The 26,446-nt window shown below is 40.7% G+C and overlaps 2 protein-coding genes and 1 non-coding gene across 3 annotated transcripts; 2 read left to right on the top strand and 1 right to left on the bottom strand.

Moving 5' to 3' along the window:
- Positions 1 to 7,150: 7,150 nt before the first annotated feature.
- On the top strand, positions 7,151 to 7,257 carry LOC144566616 (small nucleolar RNA R71). Its single transcript, XR_013515237.1, has one exon. It is a non-coding gene; the product is annotated as a small nucleolar RNA R71 (small nucleolar RNA).
- Positions 7,258 to 15,710: 8,453 nt separating this feature from the next.
- On the top strand, positions 15,711 to 16,217 carry LOC144564611 (uncharacterized). Its single transcript, XM_078314222.1, has one exon. The coding sequence runs from the start codon at positions 15,711 to 15,713 to the stop codon at positions 16,215 to 16,217; it is 507 nt and encodes a 168-aa protein (XP_078170348.1).
- Positions 16,218 to 23,661: 7,444 nt separating this feature from the next.
- Positions 23,662 to 25,589, bottom strand: LOC144565258 (stilbene synthase 4-like). Its single transcript, XM_078314971.1, has 2 exons — positions 25,355 to 25,589; positions 23,662 to 24,855 (listed from the first exon to the last, which is right to left on the bottom strand). Exons 1-2 carry the CDS (start codon positions 25,515 to 25,517, stop codon positions 23,864 to 23,866), a joined length of 1,155 nt encoding a protein of 384 aa, XP_078171097.1. The 5' UTR covers positions 25,518 to 25,589; the 3' UTR covers positions 23,662 to 23,863.
- Between the last annotated feature and the right edge of the window lie 857 nt (positions 25,590 to 26,446).

The following is a 26,446-nucleotide window of genomic DNA, read 5'->3' as shown; positions in this document are numbered from 1 at the left end:
TATCCTGCCATCTAAAAGCACTAATATAGTGCTCCAAACATCATCAATTGGACTATTGTATTGGAGTTGTAAATGCCCTATTATCCTGCCATCTAAAAGCACTAATATAGTGCTCCAAACATCATCAATTGGACTATTGTATTGGAGTTGTAAATGCCCTACTATCTTGCCATATAGAGGCACTACTAGAGTGCTTCAACCCTCAATTGGAGTGTTGCATTAGGGTTGTAAATGCCATATTATCTTGCCAACTGGAGACACTATTAGAGTGCTCCAAACATCATCAATTGTAGTGTTGCATTAGGGTTGTAAATGCCATATTATCTTGCCAACTGGAGACACTATTAGAGTGCTCCAAGCACCATCGATTGGTGTGTTGGATTAATGTTATAATTGCCTTATTATCTTGCCATCTAGAGACATGACTAAAGTGCTCCAAACATCTTCAACTGGAGTGGAGTATTAGGGTTATTAATGCCCTATTATCTTCCAATCTAAAGATGCTACTATAGTGCTACAAACATATTAATTTGGAATGTTGTATTAGGGTTGTAAATATTTTATTATCTTGCCATCTAAAAACACTACTAGAGTGCTCCAAACATCATCAATTGGACTATTGTATTGGAGTTGTAAATGCCCTACTATCTTGCTATATAGACGCAGTACTAGAGTGCTCCAAACATCATCAATTGGAATGTTGCAATGGGGTTGTAAATGTCCTATTATCTTTCCAATTGGAGACACTATTAGGGTGTTCCAAGCACCATCAATTGGTGTATTGTTTTAAGGTTGTATATGTTTTATTATCTTGCCATCTAGAGACACCACTAGAGTGCTGGAGTTGTAATTGCCCTACTATCTTGCCATATAGAGACACTACTAGAGTGCTTCAAACATCATCAATTGGAGTGTTGTATTAGGGTTGTAAATGCCCTATTATCTTGTCATCTAAAAATACTACTAGAGTGCTCCAAACATCATCAATTGGAGTGTTGTATTGGAGTTGTAAATGCCCTACCATCTTGCCATATAGAGGCACTACTAGAGTGCTCCAAACACCATCAATTGGAGTGTTGTGTTGGAGTTGTAAATGCCCTACCATCTTGCTAGATAGAGGCACTACTAGAGTGCTCCAAACATGATCAATTGGAGTGTTGTCAATTGGAGTGTTGTATTAGGGTTATAAATGCCCTATTATCTTGCCAACTGGAGACATTGTTCGCACAGAATATATGCTACGAAGTTTCGGTATAGCAAGCTATACCTTTTAAACCTTTGTTATACTATGTCAAATCAGATAGCAAGTGTACTATCCTATCGATGAGTATGCTCAGGTATCGATCCACCGGGACGGAAGAAAATGACCGGACTCGTCTTAAAACTACTTGAGATTCTAGAAGTGAGAGAAATTGGTTTGGTTTGGTTCTAACAATTCTAATGATTTATGACAAGTTTAAAAGATAATAAAGAGAATTAAAGTTGTTTTCAAATAATAAAAAGGCATTTCCAGGGTTCAGATTTCATTTATGTTCAGCCCCGAGGCATACGGCCCGTACGGATTCCCGTACGGTCCGTAGGGGACCCCGAGTTAATGCTGCAGCTACTGTTTTCTGCGTTGATGCTAATGTTTAGGGTTTCTATCGACCAGATCTAGATACCTAACCTCAACTTTCGCATTTTGGCCTAGTACCCGATTACCGGACTCAAATACTTCCCTCTTAGATGCGTTAAACCTCAACTTTCGTATTTTGGCCTAATTTATCCAAGTTACTTGTTGGTTTACTAAAAGTATCCAAGGACTTTCTCCTCAAGGAAAGTTTCACCTTACGGGTACTCCTTGGTTTCACCCTACTTCATATACTTTATTCGGTTGGATTAAATGTCATAGACTTGGCTCCTAACACTTAGATGTGCGCATTCATCTAACGGGATGACTAATCAATTCAAGCAAGCACAAATAAAGCAATCAAAATACTACTCAACAAGGTAAAAACAAAGCATTCAACACAAAATCCAAGTAGCATGCAAACAAAACCAAACTAGAAACTACATCTTAACCCTAGAAACAAAGTAAATTAGCTACTCATGTTCATAAGATAACACAAATAACAAGAAATGAAATAGTTCATGACAAAACAGTGGAAAATTCGAAGATCCGTTGCAAACTCGCGTTTTGCACTTCTCTTCCTCTTCTCCTCCTCTTGTCTTTTGCTCCAAGAAAAGTTGTCCAAGTTCCAGTGGTGAATCCCCTTTTTTTGGTGAGGAAATATCTCATTTAATGCCCCAGATCTCGTCCCAAGAGGCTTCCTTTTTGGCCTCCTTAAATTATGCTCATTTCAGATTCCAGCTGGATTTTCCGAATTAGCGTCCTACGGCCCGTAGGGGACCCCGTATGGGCCGTATGCCTGTGCTTTGTCTTGGAGACTTGGTGCCTCTGTTGTGGAACTTTCTGTGTGGTTGGGCAGATCTTGTACGATTCGTAGGGAATGTCCTACGGGCTGTATGAAAAGTAGTCAGATCCAGTTTTTCGCCCTTTTTTTTCCTGCAAAATACCAAAAAAAACATAGCAGTACCACATTTCATCGAAATACAAGTACAAAGTCCACTTTTATAGGCTTTAAAACACAGGTTTTAGTGTAAATTAAGGCCGTAATTAAGATATAATATGGAGATATCAAATTCCCCCAAGCTTGAACTTTGCTTGTCCTCAAACAAAAATTCTAACTTAGGTGTGGTTCTGGTTGTTGGAATTACCTAAATGCAAGTTAATCTACTAAGAGGAAAATTTGCATGATCTTGCGTTCGTTAGAAGCCTATTAGAGTCATTTTGGGTAGTGATTTGGTTTCCTTTGGTCAACTTTGATTCACCCCACAATTCAATCGATTAAAACTCTATATTCAAGAATGTATTGCTATTTGTAAGAACCAAGTGATCAAACCCATCAATAGTTCATTTTTCTACCAAGTTTATGCCCTCATTTGTGGTGATTTGTTTTTCTTTGAAATCCCCCCAAGCTTGGAGCAAGCTTAGGTCAGAAAGTCGCGGACTACATGTGTTGATATGTGCAAAAATCATTTCTTTTCTTTTTTTATATTTGGGAGACAAGCTCAAAGGCGCCCTAATGGACTTATAGCCAGTACTCTTATTTTCTCCATCTTTTTATTTTTTTTATTTGTTTGCACATATCATGAATACACATATCCAATGGTATTCTCTCATACCAATGGATATCCCAACCTTTCTATTATTTTTAAATCTTATTCCTCTATTTTTACAAGGCACAGTTCGGTTTCAAATGCTTTCTTGGTACAATTCAATTCTCAATTTTACAAAGTCCCAAAACAAACTATCGTATACAATTCTTTCAACCAAATGTGTGGTTATTTCCAATTTCACAAATTGAACCATGTCACAACCAAAATTTCTCAAATTGGTCCCTAATTCTCGCAATTCACACAAATATATCCTCAAAACATGCAAACACAAAAACAAAAAGAACAAACTACATGCAACTAAACAAAGCAACTAGTCACCCCCCCAAGCTTAGTCTGAGCATTGTCCTCAATGCTTCAAGACATGCAAGTAAGTAAACTAAGATAAAAAGATAGAAGCTGGGGTAGTGAAAACAAACCTGATCAGTAATCATAGGAGGGGTCGAAGCGCCAGTCGTGAAACTGGTCCTCAGCATAGACACACATGTGTCCACTGAGCTCATCCAAGCGATCGCTGTGAAGGTCTGTCTGCTGCTGGATAGCCGTGATGTGACGGCCCTGCTCCAGCTGAGTAACCCTGATGTCCCGCATGAGGGAGTAGATATCCCTAAGAGTGGGGTCGGCTGGGTATGGGCGCGCAGACTCTGATGGTGGTGGCTGGGTAGAGGAGCTGGGAATGTCAGAGGCAGGAGGTGGAGGAGCTGAGACCAACCAGGTGGATGGGTCATGTGGTAAGATGGATGGGCCAAATCGTAACCTGCATGAGGAACCATCCTCAAAGCGCCAGTCATAGTAGTCCTGGTGACCCGCTGGCCCACGTGAGATAGAGATGGAAAGGGCCTGGTGGTAGCTCTCAGGGTCCATAATAGTGGGACCAGTACATGGCTCTCGACCTGGTATCGTCCCCAATCCTAACTTTTGCTTGATTACCTCGACATAGGTCCCAATCTTGATCTTTCCACCACTTTTCTTCTTGTCTCTTTGCTGGATCCAATGCTGGACCATGAGAAGGGCCAAGTCCAGATACTCGGTCTCGGAACGGAGCATAGTGTCCATGAGCATGATATCAATGGTGTTGGCGCGGTTCTGAGTCTCACCGCGCGTGAAGATAGTGGAAGCGAGGGCACGCTGGATGATACGGAGAGTAGGGTGAGGGATGAAGCGGGCTCGGTATTCGGTACTGGTCGATCTAGGGCAGCCAGTGATCATGGCCCAGAAGGTATCCTGATCCCACCCTTCGCGGAAACTGAGGGTGTCGGTAGTAGGGTGTCGGTTGAAACTGAACCACTCGCGTAGAGAAGGGAAATAGACGCGATGAGTTCTGTTGCACAACTGAAACTTGATGAAGGGGACATCTTGGTTGTCCCTCTTAAGCTCGAGAGAGGAGAGAAATTCCTTGGTGTCCATTTCGTAGGCGGGATGGCGGAGATTCCAAAAATCAGTGTCAAACCCAACCCTGGCAGTGAGAAGCGTGAAATCATCCTCCACTCCAAAAGTGTGGAGTGTGTCCAGGTGGACTATGGTTGTGTTCTCAAATGTCTTCTTTTAGAAATTAATGAATTTCTCGTACATCCAACAAGTGGGCATTTCGAAGTACCATACCGCGAAGCGGTCAGCTCGGTCGGTGTATTCGCCAGAGTAGGTTTGGTCAGAGCCAAAGTCATATGGCTCAGGGGTTGGATGAGGTGGTGGGGATGGTGAGCGATCTTGGCATCTCTTTCGGTGGTGTTCACTAGACATGGCTGTCAAGTTCCTTTGGTACGGGCCGTAGGGTTTTGGGTATGGGCTGTAGGCTGGTGGATAGCCTTCGTTGGTTTCTGCAGAGACTTTCTACGGGCCGTAGGGGTTTGTGTACGGACCGTAGGGTTTGTGATTTTCGGTGAGAGTGGGGTTGTGGCTGGTTGGGTGATGGTGGCCGAGAGATCGGAGAAGATTTGGAGAAAAGGAAAGAAAATAGAGAAAAATGAGTAAAAAAGAAAAGGAGGAAGGTAAAGGTGCTTACCTTTGAGAAGAAGAAGAAGAGGCGGCTGGCGGTGGAGTTGGCTGGGTTGAAGAAGTGAGAAAGGGAGACGGCGGCTGTCGGGTTAGCAAGGAGAATGACGCGTCTCCTTCGTGCAAGGTTGGAGATCGGGCGGCTACTGGCGGAGGAGAGGGTGGCGACGGCTAGGGTTTGGTATTACGGGGTCTCGTGCGGCCAGTAGGAGGAAGACGACAAGGGTGGTTTGGGTGGGTTAGGGGCTGTCGGGAGGGGGGGTATAAAAAGGTAGAGGGGTGATTTGAAAGGACGCGAAGGGAGAAAGTTGCGTCCCTTGAGTTTCTGCGCCGAATGAATGCCCTACGGCCCGTATGAAATTTGGTACGGGCTGTACCAATTCCCAGAAATGATTTTTCCTCCTACCTGATCTGAATTGAAAGACACTTAAAAATTGAAGAATCAGAATTAAACTAATATGAAACTAAATATGCAAAAACTAAAGCAAGAATGAAAGAAATGATTAAACAAAATAAATTTAAAAGTTCTTGGGTTGCCTCCCAAGAAGCGCTTGTTTTAGGTCTTTAGCTAGACCACCTTGCAAATTAAGCTTCTATCGAAGCGGGGTCAGAAAGAAACTGAAGACTCCACTCATTCATCAAGTGGTCAGCAATGTAGTGCTTGAGACGCTGACCATTTACCATGAAGGTCCCACTTTCTGTGCTCCAGATATCAACTGCCCCGAAATGATACACTTTCTGCACTTGAAATGGGCCGAACCATCTTGACTTGAGTTTACCTGGAAAAATTCTCAATCTAGCATTAAACAAAAGTACAAGATCTCCCTCTTTGAACTGGCGAAGCGAAATGCGTCGGTCATGCAATCGCTTCGTCTTTTTCTTATAAAACCTGGCATTCTCGTATGCATGCCACCTCATTTCCTCCAACTCATGCAAGTCGAGGACACGCTTTTCCCCGACTGCAAGTAGGTCCATGTTGATCGCTCGACAGGCATGGCTGGCTCGACAGGCAAGTCGTACGGACCGTATGGTCGGCTTCTGGCTCGACAGGCAACTCATGCAAGTCGTACGGACCGTATGGTCGGCTTCTGGCTCGACAGGCATGGCTGGTCCTTGGTACTGTGTCCCACTTCGCAATGTCACTGCTTTGGCCTCTTCCCTGGGGTTAATCTCTGGTTGCCCTGGTAACATTCCAGGTTGTGGTGGTGCGCTTTGGCTCCCACTTTGAGGGTTGTTTTGGGCGGAAAAACTAGCCAACTGAGCACTGATCGCTTGCATTTGCTCGAAAATCATTTGATTCATCTTCCCTTGCTCATGCATAAAGTTCTCCACTGCAGGGGCAACATAGGGCTTAGATGGTCCTGAGTATGGTGCACGGTTGTTCGAGTTATTGAAAGCAACATTATTGTAGAAGTTGCGGTTGTTGTTGTTGTTGCCAGAAGGGTTGTTATTGAAGTGTGTGGGATTGTTTTGCTTCCACCTCCAATTCTGTTATTCAATCGGGTCCTTGGAATAGGTTCGGCTGAAAGGAGGTTTTGGGAAGTAAGATGGCTCATTGTTAAGAGAATTTACTTGCTCGGGCTCTTCATCTCTTTGAGCAAGCGGGCAATTCTCATACTCGTGTCTCTCGTCTCCACACATAACACAAGGCTGTGGTTGCTGGTTACCAAGCGCTTTGACACTCATCTTGTCAAAAGCCTTCTGCATGGCATCCATCTTGGCGGTGAGAGCAGTTATCTGATCGACCTCAAGTCGGCCTCCTCCAGTTGCTCGAGTGCTCCCTCGGCCGGACCATTGTTGGTTGGTTGCCATATTGTCAATTAAGTTCATTGCCTCGGTAGCCTCTCGATCCATGAGAGCTCCACCTGCAACTGCATCAACTGAAGTACGAGTGGTATCAGTTAAACCAGCATAAAAAGACTGAACAAGTAGCCATTCAGGAATACCATGATGTGGGCAAGAGTATTGTCATTCCCTAAATCTTTCCCAGGCCTCATTCAGTGGTTCATCAGGCCTTTGTCTGAAACTGGTCAGTTGGGTCCTAACATTGGCAGTTCTTTTATGGAAGAAAAATCTAGTCAAAAACGGTTTGGACAGTTCCCTCCAAGTGGTAATTGAATCCCTTGGTAATGACCCTAACCATTTCTTGGCTTTATCCCTAAGAGTGAAAGGAAATAAAGCAAGCCTAATGTAATCAGTTGTTGCGCCATTGATTTTAATGGTGGCACAACACTCAAGGAAGGTCTGAACATGGGAATGCGGATCCTCATGATCCATGCCATGGAATGTGTTTTGCTGGACGATGTTGACAACGCCCGGATTGAAGTTGGGTTGATTGCTGGCAACCCTTGGCAATCGGATTGCTCCTCTAACATCTCCAGCTCTCGGGACATTGAACTCTCGCAACGTCCTTGGCGCATAGTCTGCTCCTTCATCATCAGAGAATTGATCCTGGACGGGAGGATCCTGGATGGGTGGATCCTGAACGGGTGGATCAGTGATGGGTGGATTAGCTCCGCCGTTGTTCATTGCGCCTTGTTCTGGGTCTGTCTTGTTAGTTTGTAATAATCTAGAAGTCAATAATACGAAAAATTATCATAACGCTTTATTCATGAATTGAATGTTTATATCATTTTGTTGCCTTGAGTATTATTGAATTTATGGATCATTTCGAGTTCATGACTGAAATTGTGAAACTCCATAATATAGATGATATATACTCTTAAAATGTCACTGACCAAGGTAATTAGCAGGAACACTAATTACCGCTATAAGGTTAGTATATGGATTAAAAGATGGTTAAGTTTTACAAACCACTTGACACGAGATATCATTTTAATCACATAGATACATGTTCTAGGTGTTAGTGTAATAATCTAGAAGTCAATAATACGATAATTTATCATAAAGCTTTGTTCATGAATTGGATGATTAATATCATTTTGTTGCCTTGAGTATTATTGCATTTATGGATCATTTCGAGTTCATGACTGAAATTGTGAAACTCCATAATATAGATGATATATACTCTTAATCTTAAAAGGTCACTGACCAAGGTAATTAGCAGGAACACTAATTATCACTATAAGGTTAGTATGTGGATTAAATGATGGTCAAGTTTTACAGACCATAGACAAGGAGTTGTCATTTTAATCACATAGATACATGTTCAAGGAACATGGTATTTGACAAACCCCGAATGAAACATTAAATAGAATTGTGTTCGTGTCATTTATGTTTTCATTCAGTGTCACGTTCTACAGTATGAGGTATTTATCGTTCCCACTGAGAAATATGTATGTGTGATTGTTATCCACCGCTGTCCCTAAAAAGCAGTCATAACGGTAGCTTTTCCATATGTATAGCTTAGCTGAGGAAGTGATAGTTTACCAAGAATACTATTTGTCCCTCGTATTTTATACGAGCTATAGCATCACTGGGCCCCTTGATAGAGTAAGATTATCAGCGCGCAGTATGATTACAAGAGTAATCATATTTGATAATATGCTCAAGATCAAGAAAAGATTCAGTTAGCAAGGATGACACACATCTACCTTGAAACTAATCTGATAGCTATGAGACAGAAGAACAGACACAAGTAAATAGTTTACTGGATCGTGATATTGTACAGTAGAGCATCATCTGTGTAATTGGATGGTCATGATGTGTTGCCAGACGCCACCCATGATTATAGAAGTTAAAACAGTTTTAACTCTATTTACCAACATAACACAGATCCTATTGGGTCACACCATATAAAGTTAATCGGATAATCTTATTGTGATTGATTATAAATTGGTTATGATCAATAGTAAGATGGTTATAATTAATTATACGTGTTATAATTAAATTATAAATGTTATGTAAAATAACAAGCAAAAACATTGGTTAATTTATAAACGTGTGTGACACGCTGTATAAAAGTTAACCGGTTAATTTATAAATGTGCAAGACACGTTGTATAAATTACCGAAACAACAACCGCAAGAAAAATATATATAATTGTTCAGAATAATTATACGAATATTATTTGTATTGGGGCCGAGGGCATTCGAGTCTTTTCATATTCGTTCTTATCTGCATGACATGTCATCGATCCTATCCAGATGACACGTCATCGATACCGAAACAAACAACCGCAGAAAAATATATATAATTGTTCAGAATAATTATACAAACATTATTTGTGTTCGGGCCGAGGGCATTCGGGTCTTTTCAGATTCGTCCTTATCCGCATGACACGTCATCGATCCTATCCAGATGACACGTCATCGATCTTATCCACATGACATGTCATCCTTATCCATTCAATGGCATATCTTGTAAATAGGCATATGTTGAGGGGTATTTCGGTCTTTTGCGAACCTCCTCAAAAGCCTATAAATAGAGGGGTGCATGTAGAGAGAAAAATCACTAATTCACTTGTATCGTTTCGTGCAGAATCGAATCGGTATTTTCTCTCTTTCTCGGTTTCTCTCCCAAATAGTGTTTCGGTTGAGAAAAGAAAGTTATACGTACTTGACGTATAATCTTGCGGGTTGTTGTGGAGTATATTTACGGGATCGATGAATAGTGTTTTACCGAATTTAGCGGTATGTCAGTTTTGCATATTGATGAAACTGAGCAACCGAAAATTCGTGTTTACGGGTTTTCGTCTTTTTCCCCGTGAATAGTGTTTTTGCATAATTCCGCGGTTTATGGTATTTCTGGCAGAAGAAATAAACCGCTCTCTGGTTAGTCCTGGTGGATAACCGATAGAGGTATCACACGTGTGATACTCCGAGTCGATTCCTTCCCTGGTGAGGCTCTACTCGCTCGGTCTGCATTCCAACTATGATTTGGAAACAAGGTATAAATATGTTATATTAATCTATTTAATTGGTAAGTAGATTAAAGTTTTAGAAATCAATCATGGAGTAGATCTGTAAAAGGATTAAATTGGGTTTTGATGCCAAAGGAATACTGAAGGTGGACCGCCTTGGAAAGTTTCCTGACATACCCCGTTTAATCCTGAGCTTAAGTTGGTTGTAGAAATTTTTGTTCTACGGTCATTCCGCACCTTAAGCCTAAACGGGTTTTGGTTACCGCGAAACCCCAAAAGTGGTATCCGAAACCCAACAGTGGTATCAGAGCGCAAGGCTTTCCCGCTGATTGATTTTCTAAAAGTTACAACTTATGCAAATTAGGTGCATATACCGCATATCAGTTTAATTCTTACATTTGCAGCTTAAGTCCAAAACCAATTAGAAATGAGATTTTCTTGGATCGGTTCTAGCGACTAAGAAAGCTAAATTAGATTTAAGCTTTCTTTATGCTTTCTTATGAAATGTAAATTTTTACATTTCTTGGATCGGTTTTCCGACCGAGAAAGATAAAATAGGATTTTATGCTTTCTTTATGTTTTCGTTTTCAAAACTTTCTACTGCGTTTGAGTATATCTAAGAATGTGATGAAGCAATAAAGTACCCAAGTAATAACTGCTAATCTCCACCCGTAAACGACAAGTTTAATGACAAGAAAAGTCTCGGCTTTTCGTCTAACCCTCGTTTACGTGTCCTGATAGCTGGCCCAAAGGGGACTTTGTCACGTTACCAAATTACTCTATGCTTTTGAAATGGCAAAATTAAGTGTAAGTTTTTGCTTTTTCGAAAACCTTCGGATAAGTAAAGTTCATCGAAGAATGTGATAAAGCAATAAAGTACCTGAGTAAGAGCTGTCATTTCCACACAAGAAAGAGATGGTTCTGTCTAGGAAAGATTGAGTCTAAGCGGTCCTCGTGACCCCAATCTTTCCTGGGAGCCCCTTTCACGTGTCCTAATGGCTGGCCCAAAAGGAACTTTGTCACGTTACCAAATTGCTTTATGGACCGAAAAGAATATTTGATTTTAAAACATATAAATTGTTTATGTGCTTTAAATGGCATAAATAAGAACTGAGCATAGCTGCAAAATAAAGAATTGGTAACTGATAGATTATATACCCGACTTGGTCTCGTATATAAGTAAATTAGATTTACAGCTTAGAGTAAATTAGATTTACTGCTTTAAAATGAAAATGGGTAAAACTAGATTTACCGTCTTTCTAAGGAACCGTGAAAGAAAATTTTGTTTGAAGAAAAATACGAATGTGGGATCACATTTAGCATTGTTTTCTTTCTGACTTCCTTTCCACGACTGCTTAATGAAGCATATGAAGGAGGTCTTTTAAGAAAATGGAAATGCGATCATATTCACTATTCTTTCTGTCTGACTTCCTTTCCACGACTGCTTACTGAAGCATATGAAAGAGGTCTTTCAGGAAGATAGGAATTGAATCACAATCGGTATTTTTCTGACAAGCAACTTTCACGTGTCCGTAACGCTGACCAAGGTCAACATTACGAACTGAAAGAAATATACGTGACTCGGTCACATATATAGGTAAATCAGATTTACTGCTATCATATAAAAACGTATAGATTAGATTTACCGTTTTTATAAGAAACCATATAAACTACCTCTACAAGATAGACGGTAGCTAAAGTCAGTTACAAGAACTGACTGCTTAACAAAGCTAAGCATATCAAAGAGGTACTGATAAGAACATAAACTAATGGAGATCACATTTCGTATTCAAGACTTCCTTTCCACGACTGCTTAATGAAGCATATGAAAGAGGTCGTTATAAAGATACGAATAGAATCACATTTAGTCATTCTTACATATGCTGAGAAAAGAAAGTAATGGGGATCACATTCGATATTTTTGACTTCCTTTCCACGACTGCTTAATGAAGCATATGAAAGATGTCGCTATAAAAATACGAATAGAATCACATTAGTCGTTCTTTCTGACATAAGCTAAGAAAAGAAATGGGGATCACATTCGGTATTCAAGACTTCCTTTCCACAACTGCTTAATGAAGCATATGAAAGAGGTCGCTATAAATATACAAATAGAATCACATTAGTCGTTCTTTCTGACATACCCCTTTGGATATTACTAGCACTGTTAAGCATAAACACCAACCCATTAAATATTAAGTAGTATGCCCTTCCCACTCTATCCTCGTCACATCATTGTCCATTGGTTGTATGATTGAAACCTACTCAGTAGGCATCGCCTTTTACCTTTGGTGGTTGAGGGTTATGTGAGACATAACAAAATAAAATAGAGTGAGGTTACTTACCGATGATTTCTAAAAGAGTTTTAGGCTCGGGGCAAAATCTTCGTTAAATACACGTGATGTTTTAACGAAACTAAGAATCACAAAGAGTTGTGATTAGCAAGTTTGCTTACCTAAGATAACTGATAGCCATGATATGCATACACTGCCTTGGTTATTGGTGAAAATATGGATCTTGGTCCTACTGCAATCGGAAATAGAACAAATTTGCAGTGGGAGTTTTATTATTGAATAAAACATTACATGAACAAAGCTAAAAATTTTTACTTTAAAAGTTGTAGAAATATGGCTAAAGAAACGTTTTTCTCTTTACGCTACCTACTCGAAAAGGTAGACATACGTGAGAAAAAGGAATATATCCTAAATACACCGGTCCCTGCTTAAATAGTAGAGAGCAGCTCTGTCAGTACTCACACGCTTCGTATGACAAGTGATGATGAGAAACTGAAGAAGCTTAACTGTCCGTTGAGCCACGAGTTGGCCACGTTAGTTATCCTGAACTCATTTCCTCCCAGCTATTCGGAGTTCATTGTGAACTCCCATAAGCAAGAGTTGGATAAGAGCTTGCAGGAGCTCCAAGGGATGCTGAGGATCACTGATAAAGACATTGAGAATAGCTCTCATGTCCTCATGATCCAAGAAGGTGGGAGGAAGATCAAGAAAGCAAAAGGGAAAAACGGCGATTAAGTACAAAGGCAAAGGGAAGTTGGTTCCGGGAACGAACTCTCCCAAGATAAATGTTTCTGCTAACTCTGACTGCTATTTTAGCAATAGCAAAGATCACTGGAAGAGAAACTGCCCGGAGTATCTTGGAGATATGAAGTTTGAGAATGTCTCAAAAGTCTCAGTCTCAAGTATTTATGTTATTGAAATTAATGTTGCGACTTCTCTTAATGATTGGGTACTGGATACTGGATCATGTGCTCATATTTGCACGAATATGCACGCACTAAGAGGAAGTTACGCAATAAGGAAGTACAACTCCGAGTTGGAAACGGAGCACATGTTGCAGCCGTTACAGTCGGTAGGATAGAATTGTACTTGCCTAGCGGGTTTATTCTGGAACTAGAAAATGTCTATTTTGTTCCTGCCATTTCTAGAAATATCATATCAATCTCGTGTTAAGAGATGAATGGTTTCTCGTTTGTTATAAAGGACAATAGATGTTCTATTTATAAAAATGAGACATATTATGGATCATCTTACTTGTTAAATGGTCTTTATATGCTAGAAATGGAAAATCCCGTGTTTAACATCAATAACAAAAGACTCAAAATGTTTCATGAAAGTATTGACTTACATAAGACATAAGTCTGAATCCTTTGACGAGTTCAAGGAATTTAAGACTAAATTTGAAAATCAACTGAACAAAAGTATTAAGGCATTACGGTAGGACCGTGGAGGCGAATACTTGAGTTATGGTTTTCAAAATGTACTTAAAAGAATGTGAGATAGTCTCACAACTCACACCTCTAGGGACACCGCAATGTTACGATGTTGCCAAGAAAATGAAACAAACCATGCTGCACATGATTCGTTCCATGATGAGTAACGCCACCCTTCCCAAAATCATTTTGGGGATACGCACTAGATACTGCCGCACTAACGATAAATATGGTTCCATCCAAGTCAGTTGAAAAGACTCCATACGAGTTATGGTTTGGGAAATCCCAAATATGTCTTATCTTAAAAATGGGGTTGCGAAGTATTTGTCAAACGCCTGACGTCTGACAAACTTGGTCCCAAATCTGACAAGTGCTTTTTCGTAGAGTATCCTAAGGAAACGAAAGGATATTACTTCTATTACCAGTCCGAGAACAAATTAGTTGTTGCTCGTCATGGTATACTTTTGGAGAACGAGTTTCTTGCAAAAGGAAGTAGTGGGAGTAATGTAATACTTGAAGAAATTCAAGATACATCACACAATACAATATCTGAACTAGATCAGATTAACCCACCTCTTGATTTTTGGCTAATGAGCATCTGGAAGTACCAAGTCCACAAGTAGTTGTGAATAAGGTTCTAGTCTCGAGCTCAAGTGCTTCAACGCAAGTTGAAGTAGAACTGGATCCGCAGACAGTTGTGGATCAAGTTCGACAGCCTGAAGAACAAGTGCTACGTAGGTCAACGAGAACAGTCCATGAACCCGAGAGGTACTTGGGATTGCACGAGGTCTCAGTTTTTGACACTGAAGATCCTCTGACCTATGCGGAAGCAATGGATAGGCCTGACTCTGATAAATGGCTGGAGGCCATGAGATCCGAAATACAGTCCATGTATGACAACACGGTTTGGAACCTAGTTGTACCACTTGATGGGGTGAAGCCCATAGCTAACAAGTGGGTTTTCAAAGGAAAACAGACATGGATGACAATATGACTATTTACAAAGCACGGCTAATAGCGAAAAGGTTTCAAACAAATTCTGGGAATTGATGAAACTTTTCACCCGTGGCTATGTTTAAGTCAATTCGGATACTCCTAGCAATTGCCGCATTTCATGATGATGAAATATGGCAAATGGATGTCAAAACAGCATTCTTAAATGGAAATTTAAGAAGAGGATGTGTACATGACACAGCCTACGAGTTTTGAAGATCCAGAGACTGCTGGGAAGGTATGCAAGCTTCTTGAATCCATTTATGGATTGAAGCATGCATCACGGAGTTGGAATCTTCGATTTGGCAAAGAAGTCAAAAAGCTTGACTTCGTCAGATGCGAAGAAGAATCTTATGTGTACAAGAAAACTAATGGGAGTGCCATCGCCTTTCTTAATCTTATATGTAGATAACATACTCTTAATGGGAAATGATATTCCTCTTTTGCAACAAGCCAAGTCTTCGTTGAAGAAAGTCTTTTCAATGAAGGACTTGGGCGAGGATGTCTATATACTAGGCATAAAGATCTACCGAGGTAGATCAAAGAGACTTATAGGATTAAGTCAAAGCACATACATTGACAAAGTGCTGAATCGGTTCAGCATGCAGGATTCTAAGAGAGAATTCCTGCCAATGAATCATGGTACACAGCTTAGCAAGACTCAGTGTCTTTCGACAACTGATGAGCAAAGCACTATGAGTAGAGTACCATACGCTTCGGCTATTGGCTCTATCATATACGCCATGTTGTGCACTCGCCCTGATGACTCGTACGCTTTGAGTGTGATGAGTAGATATCAGGCTGATCCAGGCATAAAGCACTGGAATGCTGCAAAGAATCTCCAACAGGGAAATCAAATCTATCTTGGGGAAGACCGTGGCAAGAACAAGGAAGGATTGGTCTTTGAAATTGAGTGACGCACTCTGGGCCTACCGTACAGCATTCAAAACACCGATTGGGATGAGCCCTTTCAAGCTGGTGTACGGAAAGCCTTGTCATCTGCCAGTTGAGATTGAGCACAAAGCGTTCTGGGCCACTCGAGCTATCAACATGGACTTGTTAGCAGCTGGAGAGAAGCGTATCCTCGATTTGCACGAATTGGAAGAACTGCGTCAGCACTCATACGAGAATGCGAGGATCTACAAAGACAAAACCAAACGAATTCATGACAAGCGCATCATGTCTCGCGACTTCAAAGAAGGCGATCTGGTCCTCTTGTTCAATTCCAGGTTGCGACTCTTTCCTGGGAAATTGAAAACCAGATGGTCGGGTCCGTTTGTGGTACGAAAGGTGCACCATTTCGGCGCGATTGAAATTGGGAATGACGCATGTGGGAATTTCAAAGTGAACGGTCAGCGTCTCAAGCACTTGTGGCAGATCATGACTATCAGGAGCGGGTTGTTCAGGACCTCTCCGATCCCATATCATCAAAGGATTAGCACAACGAAGGTCGAGCTTGAGACCTGAAACAAGCGCTTCTTGGGAGGCAACCCAAGCCTTTTTAGTTTACTTTTAGTTTTAGTTAGATTTGTTAGTTATTTTTACTGTTTTGGACTGCCAATTTCCACTTGATGCGACTTGCACCAACGTGATGCGACTCGCATCCAACCTGATGCGACTCGCATCGCTGTGAACCGACGCAGCACTGAATAGGTGCATCGAAACGGTGCGGCTTCCTTTTTAAAGCCGTATCTTCTTCTTCTTCCTCTCTCTTTCTCTGCCCAGCATACCCCACATTCCACTTTTCCTCTTTCTTCTTCGTTGCGACTCGAATCAACTCCGTGCGAGCCTCAACCGAACCCTCAACCCAAAACCCTAGCCTCTCCCTTCTCTACCCGCCGGCCTTCACCTCCTCTCCATCGATCACACCCATCTCCATCTCTCCCTGCCGAAACCTCCTTATCACTTCCCTTTTCTCCATTGCCCTCTTCACCACGATCACAACCCTCTCATTCTCTCTTCTTCCGCCTCTGCTAGATCGCCTCTGCCGCCAGATACCAGCCAGTGCGACTCGCATCGCTACCCAGTGCGACTCGCATCGCTACCCAGTGCGACTCGCATCGCTTACAAGGCGACTCGCATCAACAGTCAGGCGACTCGCATCACCCATCAGGCGACTCGCATCAGAGCCATCATGAGTGAACCAGAACCACCCATGAACCGCGAGCTCCGATCCAAGCGCAACCAAGAGCGCCGACAACGCGAGCTTCGCCGACAGAGGGATCTCCGTATCCAACAGGGGATACCGGACCCTACTCCCTCTCCTTCAGAGTCTGAGGACCACGACTGGTCTCAGCTAGGCGCCAGTTCAGCTCGCACCAGTGGTAACTCCTCTCACTCTTCTTCTTCTCATTTTTCTCAGTCTTCCTATCACCCTTCTCCCGCACAAGCAGGGGCTGGGTTGGGCACTATAGAGTACAACTCTGATGACTCTGACCCCATCTCGGGTAGGGAAACCCCCCGAGAAGCAGACTACCCAGCCCCTCACTTCACTCTCTCCAGCCATGGTATGCTGGAACGCTTTCTCTACCTCATGCAGCGCACTTATGAGAACACGCGCCAAGTCGATTTCGACACTTTGGATGCCTTTGGGGTTCGCGAGGAATTCCTTCGTCTCACTGGAAGGATCGGGTTCACTCCCGCCTTCTGGGCAATCGAGCGTAACTGCTACACCGAGCTTACCCTCGAGTTCCTCTCCTCTCTCAAGCTGCGTCAGGATGTGCATGGCAACTACTACATCAAGTTCCAGATGCTCAACCAGACGCACCGGCTCACTCTGGTCCGACTCCGTGAGTGGTTCGGATTTGACAGCGACCCCGATACCGATTTCCTTGACCATCGCGTGGGGTTCGACAAGGCTCATTTCTGGCGTCTGATCACTGGGATGATGAGTGCCACCAGTGCCCAGTACCGCAGCATTGCCATCTCTCACCCGGTACTGCGGTGCATCCAGCGCACCAACGGCTGCTCTATCTTCGCACGCGGGGAGACTGCAGCCCGAGTCAATGAGGAGGACCTTTGCCTTATGGACCACATGCTCCGTCCTGAGGCTGAGTTGGTGCGACCGGACCTGATGTTGTTCATGGTCCGTCACTGGGTGGATCTCCAGCGCAACACGAAGGTGGGTGGCGCTGTCCGCATTGGCGCCTATGTCACCCTGATCGCTGATCGGCTGGGCATCTCCACCGCAGGCCTCACTCTCTCCACTGGCCATCTCACCCTGGATGCCAGGGCCTACGAGCGGGCCACTTTTCTCAAGATTGAGCGCGGTCCTGCTGGCCACCGTTCTCGGTATTTCTGGACCTTGAAGGGTCATGGCTCGCATCTGATGCCTCTCCGTCTTGCACCCTTATCCTTTGAGGATGAGAGCACATGGTTTTTCACTGAGCCACTACCAGATGTGCCAGCACCACCTTCTCCGCCTATCCAGATCACTTCTCCAGCCCAGGAGGATGTCGCCATGCCAGATGTCCCTCGCTCTCCTGCACACCCTTACACTTCTCCTATGCACTTTCCTGATCCCACATTTCAGGCAGGCACATCCACCTTCCAGGCAGGCCCATCTCCCTATCATGCTGGCCCCTCCACTTCATATGCTGGTCCTTCCTATCCACCACCAGTTCCCTCACCCACTATCCAGGATATCTACAGCCTCGTCTATGACATGAGGTCTGAGCAGGGTGCCATTCTCTACGACTTACAGCGCCGGGTGGGAGACATTGAGGATGTTCTGCGTGATTGGAGGTTCGACCCCTCCGATGACTGAGCAGGTTTGTTTTTCTTCTCCCCTTCCCTTTGCTTTATCCTAGAGTCTTGAAGCATTGAGGACAATGCTCAGACTAAGCTTGGGGGGGTGACTTTAGGATTTTTAGGATTTATTCGTTCTTACTTAGGCCATGTTTACTTGTTTATTGCATTTATAGGTAGGAATTTGTGTGATTGTGTAAATTGGAAACTTTTTGAATAATTGTTGGTGTTGATCAGGATAACCCTAGGAGATTCGAACTATCCCATAATCGACCAACAAACTGATGAGGACGAATGTTTTGACCATTTGTAATAATGAAAACTTGAACTGTATTGAGAAACTCATTTAGAAATTGACTTGTGCCTTCTCAAATAGGGAAATGGGGGTTATTGATAAAGAAAGTTTGGGATATCATTTTGTATGAATGAATATCAAAGGATGTGTGTATTCATGATATGTGCAAAAGAATAAAAATATAATAATAGATGGAGAAACCAAGAGTACTGGCAATAAGTCCTTTTTAGGGCGCCTTTGAGCTCATCTCCTAAATAAAAAATAAAAAAATAAAAAAAGAGAAGAAATGAAAAGACGGAGAACATAAGAGTACTGGCAATAAGTCATTTTAGGGCGCCTTTGAGCTCGTCTCCCACTTAGAAAAGAAAGAAAATTTTGCACATATCAACACGCGAAGTCTGCAACTTTCTGACCTAAGCTTGTTCCAAGCTTGGGGGGGTTGAAAAGGGAAAATCTCCACAAATGAGGACAATAGTTAAATAGATAAATGATAACTTGATTGATTCAAGTGCTCAGATTTACAAGTATTCAAATATTTCAGAATTTGAAGTTTGGTTGGTCGATTTGTGTGGAGAATCAAGGTTAAATAGGAAAGTCCAAGTTATACCAACATGATTTTTAAAGTTCCCAATTGAAACAACTCATATAAATTCTTACATTTAGGAAACTCGCATTTAGAATTTAGATTGGTACCAATGTTTAGATTTCTGCTTGAGGACAAGCAAAGGTTAAGCTTGGGGGAATTTGATGTCACATTATTAGACCTATTATATTGACTTGTTTCCATACAGAAAATGATATTTTGAACCAACAAATAGCACCTTTTACATTGAATATCCCTAGAATGTGGTACTGCTATGTTTTGGTTCCTACTTTGCAAGAATCAGGTGAAATCAGGCAAAAGGCAGACTTCAGGAAGCTCTGATGCGAGTCGCATTCACCTGGTGCGAGTCGCATCCAAGCCCAAAGCGACCTGCGATGCGACCCTCACTGCTCTCTCTTGAAGACCATCTGATGCGAGTCGCATCCAGTTGATGCGAGTCGCATCCAGTTGATGCGAGTCGCATCAACTGTTGCCGCCCAATTCAAATTCGACCTGATAAGCTCCAAGTCAGATCTAATGCCTATATAAAGAGGTCCTAAGCCAGAAATTGGAGAGCTTTTTCCCCCTCTACATTCCAGAACACAAAAAGAGCGAAGATCAAGAGAGAAGAAGGAGATTGGAGCTTGATTGAAGAAGAAGAGAAGGGAAGATTTCAAGATCCTCTCCAATCTACTTTGGATCTTCGAGCTCCATCATGATTTGCTTATTCTCTCTCTCTTTCATGTTTACTTTTGTTATGCTTGAGTAGATCTCTAGTTCTTAGGGTTAAGATGTAATCTCCAAACCTTTTCTTTGAGTTGAATGATGTTTTGATCTAATGTTGAACTTGTGTGATTGTTGTTTGAGTATTCATCGTTTGCTTGATTGTGATTTCTTGATTGATTCTTGATTGTCTACTGTTAGATGTCTATAGCATCTCTTCTAGTAATTAGGCCTTGATGTATCTTGCAATTGTAATTGAGCACTTGAAGTAGATCTAAGATCAATAGTAACCGAGAGGTGAAATTTCTATTATCGAGAGGTTATAGATACTTCTAGTTAACCAGACAATCAATTTAGGATAGATACCAGTAGGCGAGAGCCACAGGTTGAAGCCTCGCACAAGAAATCAACTTAGATACGAACTCATGTCAGCTCTGCTCGAGGGCCATGCGACCCGCATCAGAGATGATGCGAGTCGCATCACACAGGTCGCATCAGAGATGATGCGAGTTGTATGATAGGTCCAGAGAAGGAAAAGTTTGAGATGAAGTCTGAAACCCTAAGAACGCCTTTTATAATTGATTCAAAACCAAATCTTTTAATCGCTTTCATTTACCTTTAATTGAATTGTCTTTTGAAATTAGGAAACATAAACAAATCAAACCCAATTCTTCAAACTTCTAGTACCTAACTTGGATTTGTGAAAGTCTAGAATTGAGTTTAACCGTCCCTGAGGATCGATACCTTATTTTACTACACGGATAGGATTGTACACTTGCAATCCTAGACGTGAGTGGATTCAAGGTTTAAAACAAGTACAATTAGTTGTATTTGGAACTTTGTAAGCACACTCTGAGAAGCAAACATGACTCTTCCAGTATGTTCCTGCAAATAAGGAAAAAGAAAAATTAAAATTAAAATCTAGAATCAAGCAAAAATAAGAAAAAGTCTAGAATTTTCGTTGCCGTCCCCAGCAACGGCACCAAAAACTTGTTCGCACAGAATATATGCTACGAAGTTTCGGTATAGCAAGCTATACCTTTTAAACCTTTGTTATACTCTGTCAAATCAGATAGCAAGTGTACTATCCTATCGATGAGTATGCTCAGGTATCGATCCACAGGGACGGAAGAAAATGACCGGACTCGTCTTAAAACTACTTGAGATTCTAGAAGTGAGTGAAATTGGTTTGGTTTGGTTCTAACAATTCTAATGATTTATAACAAGTTTAAAAGACAATAAAGAGAATTAAAGTTGTTTTCAAATGATAAAAAGGCGTTTCCAGGGTTCAGATTTCATTTATGTTCAGCCCCGAGGCATACGGCCCGTACGGATTCCCGTACGGTCCGTAGGGGACCCCGAGTTAATGTTGCAGCTACTGTTTTCTACGTTGATGCTAATGTTTAGGGTTTCTATCGACCAGATCTAGATACCTAACCTCAACTTTCACATTTTGGCCTAGTACCCGATTACCGGACTCAAATACTTCCCTCTCAGATGCGTTAAACCTCAACTTTCGCATTTTGGCCTAATTTATCCAAGTTACTTGTTGGTTTACTAAAAGTATCCAAGGACTTTCGCCTCAAGGAAATTTCACCTTTCGGGTACTCTTTGGTTTCACCCTATTCATATACTTTATTCGGTTGGATTAAATGTCATAGACTTGGCTCCTAACACTTAGATGTGCGCATTCATCTAACGGAATGACTAATCAATTCAAGCAAGCACAAATAAAGCAATCAAAATACTACTCGACAAGGTAAAAACAAAGCATTCAACACAAAATCCAAGTAGCATGCAAACAAAACCAAACTAGAAACTACATCTTAACCCTAGAAACAAAGTAAATTAGCTACTCATGTTCATAAGATAACACAAATAACAAGAAATGAAAGAGTTCATGACAAAACAGTGGAAAATCCGAAGATCCGTTGCAAACTCGCGTTTTTCACTTCTCTTCCTCTTCTCATCCTCTTGTCTTTTGCTCCAAGAAAAGTTGTCCAAGTTCCAGTGCTGAATCCCCTTTTTTTGGTGATGAAATATCTCATTTAATGCCCCAGATCACGTCCCAAGAGGCTTCTTTAAATTATGCTCATTTCATATTCCAGCTGGATTTTCCGAATTAGCGTCCTACGACCCGTAGGGGACCCCGTACGGGCCGTATGCCTGTGCTTTGTCTTGGAGACTTTGTGCCTCTATTGTGGAACTTTCTGTGTGGTTGGGCAGATCTTGTACGGTCCGTAGGGAATGTCCTACGGGTCGTATGAAAAGTAGTCAGATTCAGTTTTTCGCCCTTTTTCCTGCAAAATATCAAACAAAGCATAGCAGTACCACATTTCATCGAAATACAATTACAAAGTCCACTTTTATAGACTTTAAAACACAGGTTTTAGTGTAAATCAGGGCCGTAATTAAGATATAATATGGAGATATCATACACTATTAGAGTGCTCCAAACATCTTCAACTGGAGACACTTCTGTTTTGTCTCTTTGCCTTTGTGTTTTTTTTTTTCTGAATTGATAAAACTGCAAGCGGTGCTAATTATAAAGGGGTTACGATGAGGGTGAGGGGTTGCCATGTATAACCGCATCATTTCCTTTTTATTATTTTATTTTTTTGTTGTTTAGGGTAATTAATTAAGGAGGGGAATTTATATTAGATTTATATGAAATTTATCATAAAGCATGTGTATCGTGTTAAGGAATCAGAGGACACAATTAAGGAATGAAACCGCCCGATTATTGCCACATTAGCATTTCTTTCTAAATAAAATTAAATAGAATTAAATCAAATTAATGATTAGGAGATTATATAATAATAGAAATAAATTTGACCATATCAATAATTTTAGGAAATAAAATAAAAGAAACAATATTTTTTTTACGATATCATTTCTCTCTTTTGATTTTTTTTAAAGTAATATATTTTTAAATAAAATATGTTACCAAAAGATTTATAAATCTTTAATATATATTATGAAAAAAAAATTGTAAGCATAGATAATTATAACTTAATTTTTAGGATATTACAGCTCTCTCATTTTCTCTATCCAGCAAGAGTCCTTTCCTCTTATATAAAAACTCAACTTTTTTTTTCATTAATAATTGTGGGACTAATTGGTTTCAAGTCCGGACATTATTTTTTTATTTTTTTAAATTACATAATTATATTAAATTATATAAATAGGTGAGAATTTTATAATACAAGTTATTTTTTTTACAAATAGGTGAATAAATTACAAATTACATATTTATTATAACTTTTTATTGTAAATAAGTGAGAAAATAACATAGAAATACATATTAATAAGATAAATCAAGATTTCTCACAGTTTTTATCACAGTACAACCGAACATTCATTTCCGCATATTTCCATAATTAATCATGCATAATATTTAAATAAGAAACTCTCTCATATTTCTGAAACTCTAATACTTGTCATTTGTGCTCAATAAATAAATATTATGGAAACTCTGTTCTTTGTTCTTGTTCTCCAATTCAGAAAATTAAAATTAAACAATAGCACATGTGCACGCAGATCTTAGAATGAATTGAAACCAATTACATAAAAATTTAATCAATCATCTGGATATAATAAGCTCATTACAGCAAAGCAAAACACACATACCATAAACAATACAAAAATCAAAGAAAATATTTCAAATCCTAAAGGACTGATAAATTAAATTAATAATGAATGAAGGAGATGATATTTTGAATAGCCAAACAATTGTATTATACTTTTGCCTGCAGATGCTCCTCCTTAGATAGGAACAGAACGTAAAACAACTGTCTCAATGCTGAGCCCTGGTCCAAAGCCGAGAAGAACCCCATATTCGAGCCCATCACCTGTGGTCGACTTGCCTGCCTTAACCGATTCCTTGCGCAACTTGTCTAGAATAAACAGGACAGTTGGGCTCGACAAATTACCATATTCACTCAGGATCTTCCTTGACAGGTGCAATTTATCCTTATCGAGCTTGAGTTTTGCCTCTACTTGATTCAAAATTGCGGGCCCCCCTGGATGAGAAACCCAGAAAAGGGAATTCCAATCCGTGATACCTAGTGGCGAGAATGCTTCGAGAAGACAACCTTCGATGTTTGCTGATATGTGTTTCGGTATTGAGGGCGACAAAAATATGAGATTGCCTACCTCGCGAAGTTGCATCCCAAGCTCCTCCATTGTGTTTAGAATCATGGTCTCTCTCGCAGACACAATTTCATACAGTGGATGCTCAGTTTCCAAGTCCGGATCAGCGCCGACTATAACAGCAGCAGCGCCGTCAGCAAACAATGCTTGGGAAACAAGGAAGTCAGCATATGCTTCAGCAGGACCACGAAATGCATGGAGAATATTCTCAGAAGTGATGATAAGAACACGTGCACCTCGGTTGTTCTCGGCAAGGTCCTTGGCCAGACGTAGACTACTTGCACCGGCATGGCATCCTTGGTAGTAAAGCATGACACGCTTGACAGTTCGAGACAGGCCGAGAAGGTGTACGAGTCTGGCATCAGCGCCAGGGCAGTCGGCACCACTATTAGTGGCAACTATAAGGTGCGTGATCTTGGAGACAGGCTGGCCCCACTCCTTGATGGCTGCCAGAGCTGCCTCTTTTCCCAGTTTTGGCACTTCCTCTACTAGAATGTCCAGTCGGTCATCCAAAGATGGTTCCATGCTCGCAGCAATGTTTGGGTGCTCCTTCAGCGTCTCTTCTGTTGCATAAAGGTATTTGCTTTGAATTGTGGTTGCCTTGCCTGGAGTAAATCGATAAAATTGGAGAGTAAATATTTAATTTGGATCATGTATCTCATTAATTTGAAGTAGCGAGACTAAAAATTTCACGGACTGCCTTGATTATCTTGCATTTAGTAAATAGGAAATTGTATGTTGTAACTTGTAAGCAGAATAGACCAAATATATAATACCATACTAATTAAAGTAAACATAGATATTAGTATTAGCAGCGTATATATTTTTCTCTTCCTAATGTAGTCTGAAAATGAAACAAAACAGCCCTTTGGCGTGTTTGTGTTTGTATAATTCATGCAAGTATACTGCTCGTGCCAGTAATTTCTTCAAAAACAGCCCTTTGGCGTGTTTCTTTTTCTTATGCTGAAGTCTCGACCCACTAACGTACGATTATCATGCATGTATACTGCTCGTGTTGTAAAAGCATTTATGTTTATTAAATATAATTTCTTCAAAAAATTAAGAACATGTACACAAATAAAATATAAATGAAGGACCACTTACAAATCTTGGCAAACTTCTTCTTGAGCTCAGTTAAGTGCTCTGTATTGGTGACCCTGAAGTAATTGTCAATCATATAATCTACAGAGATCTTTTGCGGTGGAACTGCTGTGCCTACTGCAAGAACAGTAGCAAAGCTTTTAGACCGTTTCTGCACAAGATCCATGCCTTTTTGGTTAGCTGTATGAATTAGCTTATTAAGTTGGTAGAGTTGCTAATGAAAGAGAAGGTTTTTGGACTTGTGCAAGAAAATGTGAGGAGGGAGAAGCCTTAAATAGAACAAAGAGACTCTGAAGAATTATATATTTCGGTAACCATCTTCAATTTTAATGATTTTGAGTTATTCTAAAAAATAGTTTTGAATTATTCAAACTTTTGGCTATTATTGATATGGCCGGCTGTTCTGATGGAAAACAGTTAACGCAGTATGCTTTTATTTAAGAACCTTTTTTAATGTGAAACAACTAGTAACTCAACTCTTGACAAATTAACAATTTGAGATTATGATTAACACTAGTTTTCTCTTTTGATCTTCTTGCTTAATTTAACTTCAATTGTGACTTTGACTTTCCTGGTGCATACCAACCAAGCAACATCAATTGAAAACATAAGATTTGTTGCATAGTATTCAAATTAACATCCGTGGACAAAATAAGAACAAAATTTGAAAACATTCGACTGAGCTGTACATCCAGCTGATTAACCTTAAAAATTGATTATTGAGTTTTTCCTATCATCTTTCTAATTCTTAAATGCAGACTAGCATTTGTTGGTACAGTGAGATTTTTGTTTTTAAGGTTAGAGGGCAAGATGCCTTCTAACAGATTTTATAAATAATGAAAAGAGTTATTTACAAAGCCTCTCCCTAGCTAGGTTACCACCTAGCTTACTATTTATTACAACAACAGGTTCCCTATTCAGTAAATAAGACCTCAAGCCAAAAAAAAATAGGTATTTGCTTAATCTACCTAAACCTTTCAATATTAAATCACTAGATTTGAGACTATAAATTGTATGATTCTGCAAAAGAAAACACTTCAATATCAGAAGACATATAATCAAACAAAGTGCGTATTTTGATCAGTTAATCAAGTA

The sequence above is a fragment of the Carex rostrata genome, chromosome 1 (genome assembly GCF_964058835.1).
Source record: "Carex rostrata chromosome 1, lpCarRost1.2, whole genome shotgun sequence".
NCBI lineage: Eukaryota > Viridiplantae > Streptophyta > Magnoliopsida > Poales > Cyperaceae > Carex > Carex rostrata.
This window is presented reverse-complemented; position numbering and strand designations above follow the sequence as displayed.